General features: G+C 45.1%; 2 protein-coding genes across 2 annotated transcripts; one reads left to right on the top strand and one right to left on the bottom strand.

Annotated features, from left to right (window-relative positions):
• Positions 1-868: 868 nt before the first annotated feature.
• Positions 869-8,712, bottom strand: LOC128718565 (leucine-rich repeat neuronal protein 3-like). Its single transcript, XM_053812188.1, has 3 exons — positions 7,915-8,712; positions 4,808-4,968; positions 869-1,909 (listed from the first exon to the last, which is right to left on the bottom strand). The coding sequence occupies exons 1-3, from the start codon at positions 8,710-8,712 to the stop codon at positions 964-966; spliced, it is 1,905 nt and encodes a 634-aa protein (XP_053668163.1). The 3' UTR covers positions 869-963.
• Positions 6,642-7,748, top strand: LOC128719202 (ficolin-2-like). The gene has a single exon (XM_053812825.1). The coding sequence runs from the start codon at positions 6,642-6,644 to the stop codon at positions 7,746-7,748; it is 1,107 nt and encodes a 368-aa protein (XP_053668800.1).
• Positions 8,713-14,548: the final 5,836 nt, after the last annotated feature.

The raw sequence follows: 14,548 nt of genomic DNA, 5'->3' as shown, positions 1-14,548 counted from the left end.
GACAGGATGTTTCTTTCAGCACAAATATGCTATTCATCTCGCATGGTCGCATGGCCGGATGGTTAAGTATGTGACAATAGCGGGCGTATTTCCATGATGTCATAAAGCACTTGTTTGAAAGATGCGATTCATTCCTGTTCGCTTCTGGTGACGAAGATTATCGACCAAGACCAAGTGGACAATACATTCTATTAGCAATTCAATTAATGTAATATTAATATATTCTTTAGGTTTAATTCATGATTTATTTAACCCTAGCAGTGGTTCAGTACAATTATGTTATGTTAGGCAAATTAAGACTAACTTCGAAAATTAACTGTCAATTGCCTTAACATGGAGTACTATTACGAATTCATGCTACCATGTATGAGGATCTTAATGAGCTTGTCGATACAAGAAACGTAACGTCTTTAAGTAAATGAAAAGTCAAACTGGGATCTCCAGTAAATTTGAGGTCCTAACCGACAGACGACTAGATAAAACAGTGCCTGGTAGAGTATATTCAAAAGTTTTACCATGCCTAAGTCCTATGAAAAGTCATGGAAAGTCTTTCGATCGTCTTCCTGACACTAAATGCTGGAGGGCTCAAAAGGCTTGAAATACTAAAGGAATACTATTAGACTTATAGTGTCATATAAATTTGTATTGCGCTAATATTAAAATTAAATTAAATTATGAAAAATAATATTGAATGGCACAGCTCGTACTTCGCCGGTTTCTCACACTACTGGGCCCCGCATAAAAATGAACTATTCAGCTAAGATTTAACAAAATACGAGGGTATGTTGAATGATAATCTGGGTTTTATGCTTCTTTTTACTAAGTATTTTGAAAAGACCAAATGTCTATAACTTACCGGATGGGGAATTTTTAGACGGCACTTTCGAACTCCAGCAGTGGCGTTACGCTGCTGGTACCTCGTCGTCCAGTGCAGTAGCCCCGGTGACGTCGGCCGGTCTAGAGTCATACGAAAACGATGTGTGGACGGGAGAGAGTTCGCTTTTGTTGTTGGTGCTGAGGATGCTGCTGCTGCTGGTGTTGATGCTGGTAGTAGTCGAGCGATTCGTAATGATCGGTAGGAGCTTGCCCGTTGCCAGTGCTGAGATCTCGACCAGTTGCCGCGACGCTACCGTACTTGAGGTCCTCCTTCACCGGCAGTGGTAACTCCCAGGGTGCTCGTAACGTTCGGTATTCATGTACCAGCGACTGTTGCTGCGCTAGGTAACGCTCCAGCTCCAGCTTGTCCACCTTCTGCGGATGGGGCACGATTAGCTCCGTAACTCCGGACCGACGCCGTGGGTCATCGTCATCGGCAAGCAGCTGCTTGCGTCGTTTGGACAACCGCAGCACATACAACACACTCGCACCGGTCGCGAGCACAAGCAGTATGCTTAGCACAGCACTGATGACGGTCACAAGATGGGTCGGACAGTCGATGTCGCTCTCCGTCATCGCGCGCAGCAGGTGTCTCGTTCGTCGACCGTCCTCGTACCGATCGCACCCGATCTCGTCCCGATCGACGTACAGCGGACCGTCGTGATGCGTACGGGCCAGTATCGTCTCTTCCTCCTGCTGCACTGCGGTCGGTTGTGCGGCAGTAATGAGCGCAGCAGCGGCCGCCGCTGCCGGCACAATCAACCGAAAGTCGGCCTCGTGCAGTCCGTATCCGGTCGTGAGCCGCCACAGCCACAGGAGGGAACAATTGCACACGAGCGGATTACCGCCCAGCTCGAGCCGATGCAACCGGTCGAGCGGAAAGTGTACGGCATCGAGACGGATCAACGCGTTGCGCCGCATCGAAATCTCCACCAGATTCGGATTGCTGTGAAACAGTCGCAGCGGTAAGCTCGCAAATGATGGATTATCGTCCAGGGTGAGAATCCGCAGGTTCGCGTTGTCCACGAACGTCCTGTAGATTAGAGTGGAGACCAAAACCGGTTAAGTTAGGTGGCCGGGTTTGCATCCGGTACATGGAAGGTGATTTATTGTCCCCTCCCAATCCGGAGGCTGGGTGGAATATTTGGGTCAACCCGGTAGGGCCCGGGACTGACACAAATGAAGATGTACGATTGTTCGGTTGTGGAGCGTTTTGGGATGTAATCACTTTCAGAAACGTGCCACACTTGATGGACTGTGGTTTTAGCTAGTGCCTTTGCAAGCCGGGAATGGCCGGGCTGAGTACGAATCGACACGTTGCAAAAGTTTTCTCGAGATTAAGTAAGGTAGATGAGATTGAGTTTCCATGTTCGAGGTACGTTATCCCTAAGGAAGATTTATTTACGTACGGTGCGTACAAAAAATGATAGACGTATGTGTGTTGTACCATACGTCATCTTACATTGTATTTTTTTAATGAAGGCATGTTGTGGTAATAATAGAAGCATCAAACAATATTGATCGATTGATGCAAAAATACATTTTTTTGAATATCTTTATAAAAGGTACAACATATATATTTTCGTCCTAAAGGCTATAATTGACAAACTGCCAAACAAAACCCTAAAACGCTCTGAAATGCCCTTTCTGTACCGTTCTTGTTTCCAATGTATGATGCATACGACATGTCTGCATAAGGCAGAGCCCAGAAACAGTTCTATCGTACGACGGTGGCATTCGTTTGCAGCATTGTCTGGCCAAGGCCTGCGGGGACACAGCTGCAATGGGCAATGCTTTACGCTTTTCGCCGGGGCCAATCTGTTCCATTACAGCTCCGAACGTGTCACCGTTAAGCCCGGACGGGTATTAATACGGGCTTTTGGCGAACAGTCCTGACAGTCTGACCGAGCTGACGCTGGCTTCCACGTGCAAAAGGATGACCTGGGTGTAAATAGTAGCATCGCTGCTGCATCGAGGATTTTAGACAATGTTTTCTGTTGGTTCTCTCTTTTTTTTTGGAGCTTCGCAGACACTGGTTTGAGATGGAGGCGTGCATGTCAAGTGTGCTTTCGACAGACATCGAGGGACAAGATTGGAGAAAGATTAGAGCAGTGTAGAACCGTGTGCTGTTCTCGTTAGTAATTGCTATACAGTGGTGGTCAGTAACATAAAACCACTGTGTGTTTTGATATTTTTTTTTTTTGGTAAATATAAATTCGCGTAGAATATTCATGCATTATGTGATCAAGTGAAGTGAAATCAATTGTATTTATACAATAATAAGCTTGATTTAAGGAAATAGGAATAAAAAGTACGTACTGGATAGTTTCCCATATGTCGTACTTAATTCAAAATTACATATTTTCTTTAAATTATTCCAAACATATTCAGTAAAATTAGTATTACAAAACTTCGATAACCAGACCGATCTTTCATACGTTCTTTTGTCTTAGAAACATGTGATTGATACTCGTGTTTCAAAAATATACGATTTAAAAATATAGCAATGAATTAGGTTTTTTGGTTACATTTAATGTAAAATTAGGATTAATAATAAAACAAAAAATAAAATTAAGCAACAAATTAGGCCTTTGTTTTGGGCACATTTTACGTCGAATTAGCAGTTAGAATACAACAAAGACACGATTTAAATTTTCTCAGTTTAAATGAAAAATTGACTGATCCAACTGCTACGATCTAGCGGAGCAATATTCAATTCACGAATCAAAATACAAAAAATTTAAGTGAAATTTTTAGTGTCCTTATTTTACTATCCACCACTGTAATGCATTGAAATAATGAAGTAATCAAATTTTCTGAAACCAAATTGTTAGGAAAATAAAAAGTTTAAATAAAACTATATTATTTTGCTAATAAAACAGTACACGTTACGTAAAATAAAATTGTCATTGTGCGCATATCTCCCGTTCCTTAGTTCCTAAAACTTAATTAATCATTCGTGTCAACGCCATTTTGGGCTGCTAAGGCTGTTGTGTACAAAAGTTTCTCACCAACCAAAACCAAACAAACAAAACTAATAAACCGTAAACATTCGCTCCATTTATGACCATGGCTGTGGATCGATACGGTAGCAGGAAAAAAAAAGGAAGGCACGGTGCGGTATCTGTTCGGTGCAGATAAAGCAAAACACGCACGATGACACAGGAACGCACATTTCGAGGCCATGCTTCCGGACAAAACACCTCAATCTGTGTCTTCGCTGTAGAGCGCAACGTTACCAGGGCACTGTTGCTTATCGTCTGCCCGTTCGTTCCCATGACAATGTAACGGGCAGGATCTCGTACCGCTCGTTATAGGCTACCATTGAGTGGATCTTCCAAAAGTGGATGCAATCGTGTGTTGGGTGCTTTTTTTGTGCTGTATGATACGGGAGTGTACCATGTCTCTCCTGGGGGTTGGTGGCGGTGCTTTCGGGTAGTTACATCCGGGGACATCCACTCATCAACGTCAGCGTGTGACAGTGGAGATTAAAATCTTCTTCCTTCGTGCGCCCTCCACGTCTTGGCCGGCTTTGTTCTTTGGGAGTGTGTGGGGAGATACCGGCAAAGGGGGATCCCGTTTCCCGGGTGGGTGTTGTAATTTAATGAAAGTGACTTTTGTGTGTCTCATCCCGACGGTTCTCTCAGGGTAATTGCGTTCCCTTTTTGGTCCCGTTTGGTGACGGTTTGGTAAGCCCTTCACCAGGGCTGCTGTGGAAAAAGTGTCTGTTGTGGTCATGATAATGCGACCCACAAAAGCCTCCAGGGAGTGTTGCCGAGTGCGTAACGGGTGCTAGGGCCGTTGTGTTGTGTGTATGAGAATGTAATTAAAATTCAACCCGAACGAAACGTTACATCTTCATTTGCTTAAATCGCACAAACCGGACCGACGGACAGTGGCGGTGGTGGTTCGCTTCGGGCACACTACTTACCTCGCATCGATGCGCTGCAGTCGATCCAGCCGGTTGAGGTGAAGCTGCTGTAGCTGGAACAGGTTCAGAAACGCCACCGCCGGTAGACTTTCGAAGTAGTTTCCGCTCAGTGATAAATATGTTAAATTACACAATTTTGATAATTGCAGTGTTGGCACAACCTGTGAACGGAAAACCGGAGGTCAGATTCAGCAACTCACTGCTAGGATGCAGCATACGAATGCACATGCACGGTGGTGGTGGGGTTTTGCCCGGGAGTGAAATCACTCATTCTATAAATTATTAATTAATTAAACATTCAGCTGGAAGCTGGCGTTCTGCGCACGATGTGTAGCGTTGTGTGCTTTGGTTTCGCCGGTAATGGTTGACAAGGTCGGCTAGGCCTGCCCCGCAAACCCGACCGTTCGTCCGGAGGAAAGACGCACGCGATTCACATAACCCAACCACAGTCGATGCGACGCAATGACTTTGGCCAGCAAATGTATTGTTTCTGTTGCGGCACAGCGAAACATTACCGGGTGTTTGCAGGAGCCGTGCTGCCCCACGCGGGCTTTTCGCGATCTCGGAACCGGGCCAGGGGGTTTTTGTCCCATGCAAAACAACATCATCATCATCGCCATCACCATTCAGCGGCAGCATTCTAACCTTCCGGCCATTGACCGCGCACGGTGCGGAGTAATTATTCGAGAATGATTTATGTAAATTGTATGAGTTTGCATATTTTATGTGCGAGTGCGAAACGATCGAGCGAATCCGGGGCCGGATTCGCTTTGTTGCGGCGTGTTTCGCGTGAACCTTGGTGGTGAAGGGAGTGTGCGCGGTATTAGAGGGGGCAAACTAACGGCGGTTTCCGGCGGTGGATCAACGAATGGATTTGGCCGGATGAGAAGGAGAGTTTATGGTGATTTTGTTGTCCCACCAGGCAACGGCATTCAATAGTTTGGCCAGAATGTGGTGTCGGACCGTGTGCACGGTAATGCAATGTTCGCTGTGCAGACCGGGAAGGCAGGGACTGTCATGGCTGAAACTGATACGGCGGGATACGAGCGGACAATGTAGTGTCGGAATGAAATATTAACCGCCGCAAACGTTTGCCTTAAAAGGCAAGTCAAGATTTGGTGTTAATATGTGATTTTTGTTTCTTAGGCAATGGTCTAATAGTGTTGCGTGGAAACATTTTTGCTGGCAAGAATACATGTTTTTGACAGCTTTGGTCCAACATTTGTTGTAGAACAAGTGCAATTCGTTTCTGTTTTTTTATCAGTAACACCTATATCAATAGTATTCTTTGGACCTTGGCAAAAGATTTGTTGTTCCTTTTTATTAATTTTTTAAGTTAAGTTGGAAATATTTTTTTTCGTGATTCCTGCTTGAATGCACAATACAATACGCGAATGAAAAAAAAAACAAATACATGTTTGATGTTTGACGAATTTGACGTCAAAATTTTGAATATTACCGGCGAACATTCATAGACCACATCATCAGCAACATGTTGCGAAACTTTGTTGCCCGCAACTGTATTAGACCATGCCCTTAGTCAGAGAATATCAAAGCAAAAGAATGATTTTTTTTCCAGTTTTGCTTTTGGTTTGTGTTATGGCAGAAGAGCATCAAAAGTTGAATCGTATTACGTTTTTATGATACAATTCATGGATTGAAAGATTAGTCCAGACCTCAGCCAGATGTGTGCGACAGACGTTCTTTTAAAGCTATATTTGTGCCACACGACATTTTTTTTGTGAGATGTTGATAATGAAAATCTCTTGAAACTCTCCACATTTGACCGTATAAAAGAGGGATGAACTCGTAGCGAAATCACACTGTTTGGTGAATGTTTCCAAAGTTTAGTTCTATTTGTCAGTTCAGAATGAGTGTTTGGCGTGTGGTTTTGTTCAATGTTTGGGTGCTATGCACCTCAACGGTAGTCTGCGGTAATGAAGTTAACGTCCTGAATTCTTCCCTCACCGGCTATGGATACGAAGTGTTATCGGCCAGGATGGAATATCTGAAGTACAAGCTGATCGAGATGGATTTAACGCTAAAGGAGGATCGAGAGTCAACCAGCCAGCAGATTGCACACCAGGCAACCCTTTCCGATGGAATGCTGTTTGCATTAAACCAACTTAGCCAGTCGTTGGGCCACAATCTTACGGTGTTGCAGACTCAGTCGAATAAAATACTCTCGCAGCAGGTGGCTTGCGCCAGCCATGAACAGATGAGAAAGGAGATCCTGACGATAGCACAAAAGGAAGCGCCACTCATCGCGAATTCGTTCGGTGGAATTGGTTTGAATCGTGTCGGTAACGCATTTAGATCATGTAAGGAAGAACCAACAAAGAAAACGGGCAAATACTTCATCCAACCAACCGCGAACGACGAACCCTTCCAGGCCTATTGCGAACAGACCCGGTTCGGTGGTGGGTGGCTCGTGGTTCAATTGCGCTTCGATGGATTGCTGGACTTCCATCGCGACTGGATCGAATATCGGGATGGTTTCGGCAGCATCGATCGTGAGTTCTGGATCGGATTGGAACGTCTGCATCGGTTGACGTCGGAACGACCTCACGAGCTGATGGTGGAGCTGGAAGATTTTGCCGGGAATTATGTGTACGCACGGTACAAGGAGTTTGAGGTGGGCAGTGAGGTGGATCAATATCCGTTGAAGAAGGTGGGCGCCTACTCGGGGACGGCCGGGGACTCATTGACTTACCACAAGGATATGAAGTTTACGACCGTCGATCGCGACAATGATGAAAATGCTGCTAATAACTGCGCCGTATTATATGATGGTGCTTGGTGGCATAATAATTGTCATTATTCCAATTTAAATGGGGTCTATAAGGAAGGCGAGCATGCACATCACATAAATTGGTATTATTATACGAAGGCTCATCTAGGTTTGGCATACACGAGAATGATGATTCGTGAAACTAATTAAATTTCGAAGACATGTTCTCTAACGAATACTGAGTTTGAATCGTGAAGGTATATTGGCGCAAATAAATGAAATACATAACAACTCTTTAAGAAGGAGTGCTGCATTCATATGCTGTGTAGACTTGAAATCTTTCGTCTTCAAAATTATCGATTCAGTGCGTACTTACTGTAAGATTATTGTCAACGATGTCGAGCGCCCTGAGTCCGCTAAGCCCATGGAAGGCGCCGTAATCCAGCTCGGTCAGAATGTTGCCGCCAAGTTTGAGCGTACGTAGCTCCCGCAACGCCACAAAGCTGTCGTTCGCGATGTATTCCAGCAGGTTGACGGACAAATCGAGCAACTGTAACCGTTGGCCGAGATGCTCGAGATTGCGCTCGTACGGTATCTCCAGCAGCTGGTTGTTCTGGAACGATAGTACCTCGAGCGAATAGAGATGTCGCAGCGTCCCCGGTTCCAGGCTGGTGATCGCATTGCCCGCAAGGTCAAGCTCAATGAGATTGCGCAAATCGTGGAACGCAGCCGGGTGTATCGTTTCGATACGGTTCCCGCACAGCTTCAGCGTTTGAAGCCGCTGCAACCCACGGAAGGCGTCCTTCGGGATGGAGGCGATTGCGTTATCGCTGAGATTGAGCGTCCGGAGGGCTTGCTGGGTGTCGAAGTTGCGCGAACCGAGCGCTTCGATGCGGTTGCCAGCGAGATCGAGCACCTCCAGCTTGTAGTAGAAGGTGAGCGTGAAGTGCACGTTGGTGATCCGGTTCGCGGTAAGGTTGATGTAGCGCACGTCCGGATTGAGCTGGATCGGTACCACATCCAGCCCGGCCCCGATGCACCAGGTGCGCACGTTCGGGTCACCCTCGCACGTGCATATCGATGGGCAGAAGGTGTAAACCTGCTGCAGGAACACAAGTAGCACCAGCGTGGTCGAGTAGATGATGATCCGACAGCTTGTCTTTAGTTTAACCATCGTGTGGCGCTGTTCGACACGACTCACTTCACAACACCGAATCTGTGCGTTGGACGCACGGGGGGTTTTCGCACTGACACAACTCTCCACGGGAGAGAACGGACCGGGTCGGCAACGTGTACAAAAATGCTAATTAACTCTACCGCACCGTGGGCACAACCTTGACGGGCTGGATCGGGTTGATGGATCGACCGGTTCGTAGCTATAGACGGGCCACTTGACCGCGACACAGGACGTCATCGTCGGTTCCCGTATCGATGCTGATGATGATGATGGCCCGAATGAAAACACTAGTCAATGCATCTTTACTTTTGGGCATCAAACAAGCGAGACCGGGTCTAGAAGGAAAGAGAACAAGAAAAACGATCGTTAGTAATGAACCATTAGTAGAGAGACTCGAATAAAACTTTCCGCCCAGCATGTCCGACACAGCTGCCAGAAATGCTCGCTGTGCTTGCGCGTGTTATCCATTCCGGTGATTAGATATTTAAATTTAACTAATTAATTTTATCAGCTTCAAACCCGAATGAAACCGTTCGCCCGGTAATGGATGGACGGGGGCAGTGGGTTGACGTATATCAAGGCGACGGTGACACTTCTGCTCAAGGCTGTTTTGTGCCCGAACAAACGTTCGGAAAATGGGAATGGGCATGGGAGGTGGGGGTCGGGTTGCTGGCAGCAGCCGCCATCCCGCTTGACTGACAGCACGATTTGACATCTGTTCCGGGGTGCCTGTCACGTCCAGGATAGGCGGAAGAATGTCTCCCGAGATTGCTTCTTTTATTTCTGCCTGTGTCGCTTTGTGTCGCCGTTTACTCGCTCATTGCACCCGGCTAAAGCGTCGAGGGCAACGTCACCATTCGAGTGTGACCCGTAATCGGATTAAACCATTTCAGCCGGAGCGCTGGATGATTAAAGCAAGTAACCGGGCTGGGGATGTGGGTGAAGTTGTTAGGTGGAACGATCTGTTAACTCTGGTACGAACAGCTGTTCTAAGACCCTTTAAATGTTGACCCTTTCTTGGGTTTATACGATAGAATTGCCCTAGCTGTCCGATCCGATTGGATGTAGCAATATTTTGACAATTTAGAACTTTTTGATCCCTCAAATGTCTTGATTTGGGAGTGTGCCTTTGGGCATCATTCGGAAGACAATCAGGACACTTTCCAGACGAGCTTTGTTCAAGGTTTCAAGGTGATTGAATTCTAATTGAATGAAACACCATGTTGGTTTTAGTGATAGATTAAGAAATAGTTAATTATTACTATTTTAGCTATAACTTTAAATAATTGTGATGATCCGTGTCGTGAAAAGACAGAGGCGTAAATTTAACGAAATTTAGTAGGATTGTAAAAACAAATATTATGTGCTCTTATCGTCGAAAAACTATCTCTTTTGTTAACAACACCACCATACGAATTTAGCAATTGATCAGACCTAATATGCTAGATTAGGTTTTATGTTCGGCCGAATACACCCGGGATAAGGTGCCCTTTTACAGTTTGGAGCTGACAATGTTTCCAAACTTATGGGAATTTTGCTTTAGATTAAGATTCCATAAGATAGAAGTACTACGGCCCTGCTGGTCTCCTTGAATAAACAAATGGCTTTATGTTTACTCGGGATTACTCCAAGCCTTAGACGTTTTAGTAATGATGAGATTAACAACTCCCTTTATTAAAGCAGATTGAGTGAATTATAATCCTTAACATCGTTTAATTATAATGGTTAAAATCTATAGTTCAAGAGTGAGTTGCCAATCAACGATTTCACTAATGAACATTCACGCCCAGAATTTATGTCACTCATTTGGAATTTGTTTGGATAATTTTAATCATTCAATAATCTGTTCGGAGTCGGTTTTATCTTTCCTAATGTTTTTATTTTATTTTCCTGACTGAATTAGTTCCAAAAGAGGGTGATGAAATACGAATACTAGCTCTGGTCATCATTAAATACCAGTACTGCTAAGGGAGAGGCACTGTGAAGCTACCTTTTAATTGACCTAAACAGTAAAGCTTAAAAGTTCACGCAAAATTTTGTTTTGTGCCCTGTTGTGGTTTTCTCGCAATTATTCAACTCACGCTCTATAAATTATTCACACCCTTTTCAGTGTTACTTTAAATTATAGTAAAAGAACATCAATTGATGTTTGATATGTTTGGTACATAACTCTACAAATGAGCTGAAAAGTGCCCATCATTTTCGTAATGTAGCTTTAAATCACTCAACTAGGAATTCCCGTTGGAAACCGAATGACCCACAACACGTGTTGGAACTGTCCAAAATCGCGATTGAGCCATTCGGAACATCTGACTACACGTAGCGCTACCAAAAAAAAATCGGCCCCAAGGTTGCAAGCACTTGCAGCATTAAAGCCACACCATCAGCAACGGTCACAGCGGGACTATCTGCAGCGTTTTAAGCTCCAGTCCACCTACAGCATCCCACAGCGTCACCCCGGAAGTATGGTGCCACCGCACGGAGCAGGAATGTGGCGTTTAGCCGCTGACGTTGCCCAGACGATGCTACCGCGTCACGTAAATAATGTTACGGTGAATTTTTAATAATTTTCCTTTTCGGGCAACGTCGTCTCGTAAAGCAGCGGCTACTAACTGTCGTCTCAGGACTTTCGGGGTTTTGTGTGTATGTTTGGGAAGTTTCGTACGTGATCCGGTGCAATATTTACCACCAGGTCTGTCCCGGAAAGTGCCACCAGGAACGTCACCCCCGGCAAACGTGCAGTTTTGCTGGCTCTCTGGTCGAGCAGAGTGACGAAAATACGGCCACAGAGTACGGGGGAGACCGAGGTAGGGATGAAAACCGGAAAGAGAATAAAAGGCTTCTGTCACGTTCATGACCCCGCTCGCCGTACGCTTTAGCTCGTTGCCCATAGTAACAGAATCCTTAGTGCATCCTTCTGCTGCAACGGCATGACATCAGGTAAACGACTGGTTAGGATGTGAGTATTCTTCCTGACTATAGCCTGCAAGCACGGCGCAAACAACAACAGCAACAGCGCAAGGAATAAAATAAAATGACTGTCTTAAAAGTTGCCACCACTCCTATTTGCACCGCATCGTAGTACACACACAGGTGGACGAAATAAAGATGGTGAAGAAAAGAAAAGAGTAAACATATAAACATGTCCTACCGTGCACGATTGCGAGCAAAACCGCACACGGCCACACAAATAATCAGCCCAGCATAGTAACGGGTATGCATTGCAGGTGTGCAGATTTTACATGCCAGAACGAAACCTGACGAGCTTTTACACTAGCATTTCGTCCGGGACACAGTTGGGTGGAGGTTTTTTTTATGGTTACTTCAATACAGAGCACCTCGGGGGTTTCCCAGCCTGGTGGAGAGTGTAGATTATTCATGAATCATTGTTTATTTGAATTTCTTTCACCATCACCTGGGAGCTTCATTGCCGTCTCCACCGTTTTTTTGGACGGGGTGTAGATAAGATGCATCTGCATGTACTGCATCCGACCCGCGCGAAGGGGAGTGGCGAGCGGGGTTGACTTTACCGTGCGGAAGGATAATGAGACAAGCAATACATTATTCAGCGTTACGACCGGTGGGATCTAGTGGCGCGGCGGGAAGACACCTGAACATGGATTCCCGTTTTTGTTCCCCGGAGGATGGAAAAAAGCTGTAGGAAATGAACTGTAAAGCTCATTTCACGGTCTGAAATGGATGTTCTCTTTGCTGTATTACAACAGCAATGCATTACTGAGTGTGTTTTTTCGAATGAAGTGTAATAGGTAGTCAAAATATTTATACATATCAAAATTACTTACATGTTTTGCTTAATTATTTCAATCTAAATAACCGCCTCTTTCTGATAAGGTATTTTAAAGTCTGTTTTATAACGTCTACCACTATTCCCATTAAGTAGTATTCAAGTTAATGAGGTAAAGTAATCCTATGTTGTTGAAAAATGGGGCTTCACCATGCGTTCCAAATACGTAAATTCGGTTGCAGCATATCGTTGACTTTTACACTCCGCAGGTATGTGTTAATGAATGCGACCGGTTGCCATTACGCTCATTAAAATAACAACGAGAGGATAAGAGGCTCCATACCCGTTGGGACCCGAGGGGTGATACTGTCACGCGTACATAGTGTCTCACGCCAGTCATGACGATCGTGACGAGGATGCGTTACAGCTAGCCGGTTTCCGTTGCAGGTTTTTTGGGATTTACAGCACCGGTGAGCCGTCACCGTCGTCCAAAACGACATGGATACGAGTCAGAAACACACACACCGCAATACGTATATATGAACTCAACTTCATCTTTGGTTGCTTCATTAATGGAATGACATCGTACAGCCGGAAGGCAAAAAAAAAACACGATGGTATCGTCCCTTGAGCAAGAGGTATACGCCAAGAAGATGGGTCGTCTGTCGAGTCAAGTTTGAAGCTTGATGCACTTGATAAGAGCGAGAACGACCCTGTAGAATGCACCGGAGAGTCACTGAAACACTGGAACGCAAGTTTCCTTCCCATTTTGGAGCGTGATGGAAGTAAGAGTTGGTGTGTAAAAAACATTCTTCACCACTCACACGTGCGCATACCCGCCCCGAATTCCAGTTCGGACTTGCTCTAGACGCGGTGGAAAAATATTTACTTTTGTCACTTGCCCTGATGAGGGGGTGCTGCTTGTGTGGTGGTGCTACATGTAGCGTTCCGGTTCCGCCGTGTACCTCCGGTGGAATGTTATTCCGGGTGAAGGTTTGTGTCGTTGTCGCTCAAGCTCCGTGCACCATGAGCACGGAGGCTTCATCCATCTTGTTGTCGTTGGAGTCTTAGCCGTGTGTACTCGTTAGCAAAACGCCCCGGAAAGCAACGAGCGACATCTGTCGGTGGAAGATGGAGTTTTGTATGGTGCTCCTTAATTCGTGGTCGGAATCCAGGCTGTTGGGATAGCTGTGCTTATCCTTCCTTCTGGAGAAGGGGAATCCGTTGAGCGCTAGACCCGGTATGACCGAGACTATTATTTATCCCAAGATGACAAGGACGTGAGTGTGATTCATTTCTGCTATTTAAAGTGACATATATTTTGGTGCGGATGTGACTGGTGTTTCGTCCGTGTGTGGCAACAACACGCTCCATAGTGCGACGGATGCTGTGGGGGGGGTAGTTTTACGCGTGGGTGTAAGAATTTTCCAGCACACGGTAAGATTTTGGGACAAGGTAGGCAGGTGCTCTAGAAAACACATCGCCTTAAAGTAATATCAAATCAGTAGTTTATTTTTGAAGGTGGAGTTTTAAATTACAATAAAGATGTTACACTGTTGTGAACCTTAGGCATTCTGAATCTTTGAAGATAAGCAAAATTGAAAATAACACTTGCAGACATACGTTCAATTAAATTATATAGAGGTTTCTTGGGGCGGTCCGGCGGCATGATGGTAGTGGCGCCGGTCTTCACACGAACGGACCGGACCAAAATCTCATCCTGACCAATCCCCCGTAGCAAGGATTGACTATCCGGCTACGTGGTAAAATAAGTCGATACGGCAAGGCCGTTCTAACGAAAAAAAAAGCGAGGTTTCTTCATGGAAACTACTAAGACTTCTACGGATACTAATTTTAACTCATCATTCATATTGTCTTGCAATTTGTTTTTAGAGATTTTTTTAACAATCACTTCAATTCCGAAATATTCCGGAATAGGATATTTAGCAGATAGAAGCAGAGGCCTGCCATTTTGGGTTATTTTTGACTTTTGGGTACCCAGCTATTAAAAACTGCAATATGGATAGCATTTTACTGGAAACACATACCAATATTCAAACGTATTTTATAAATACCTTCAACAATTCT

This window comes from Anopheles marshallii, chromosome 2 (genome assembly GCF_943734725.1).
Source record: "Anopheles marshallii chromosome 2, idAnoMarsDA_429_01, whole genome shotgun sequence".
Taxonomy (NCBI): Eukaryota; Metazoa; Arthropoda; class Insecta; order Diptera; family Culicidae; genus Anopheles; species Anopheles marshallii.
Note: the sequence above shows the minus strand (reverse complement) of the source record. Positions and strands in the feature narration are given on the sequence as shown.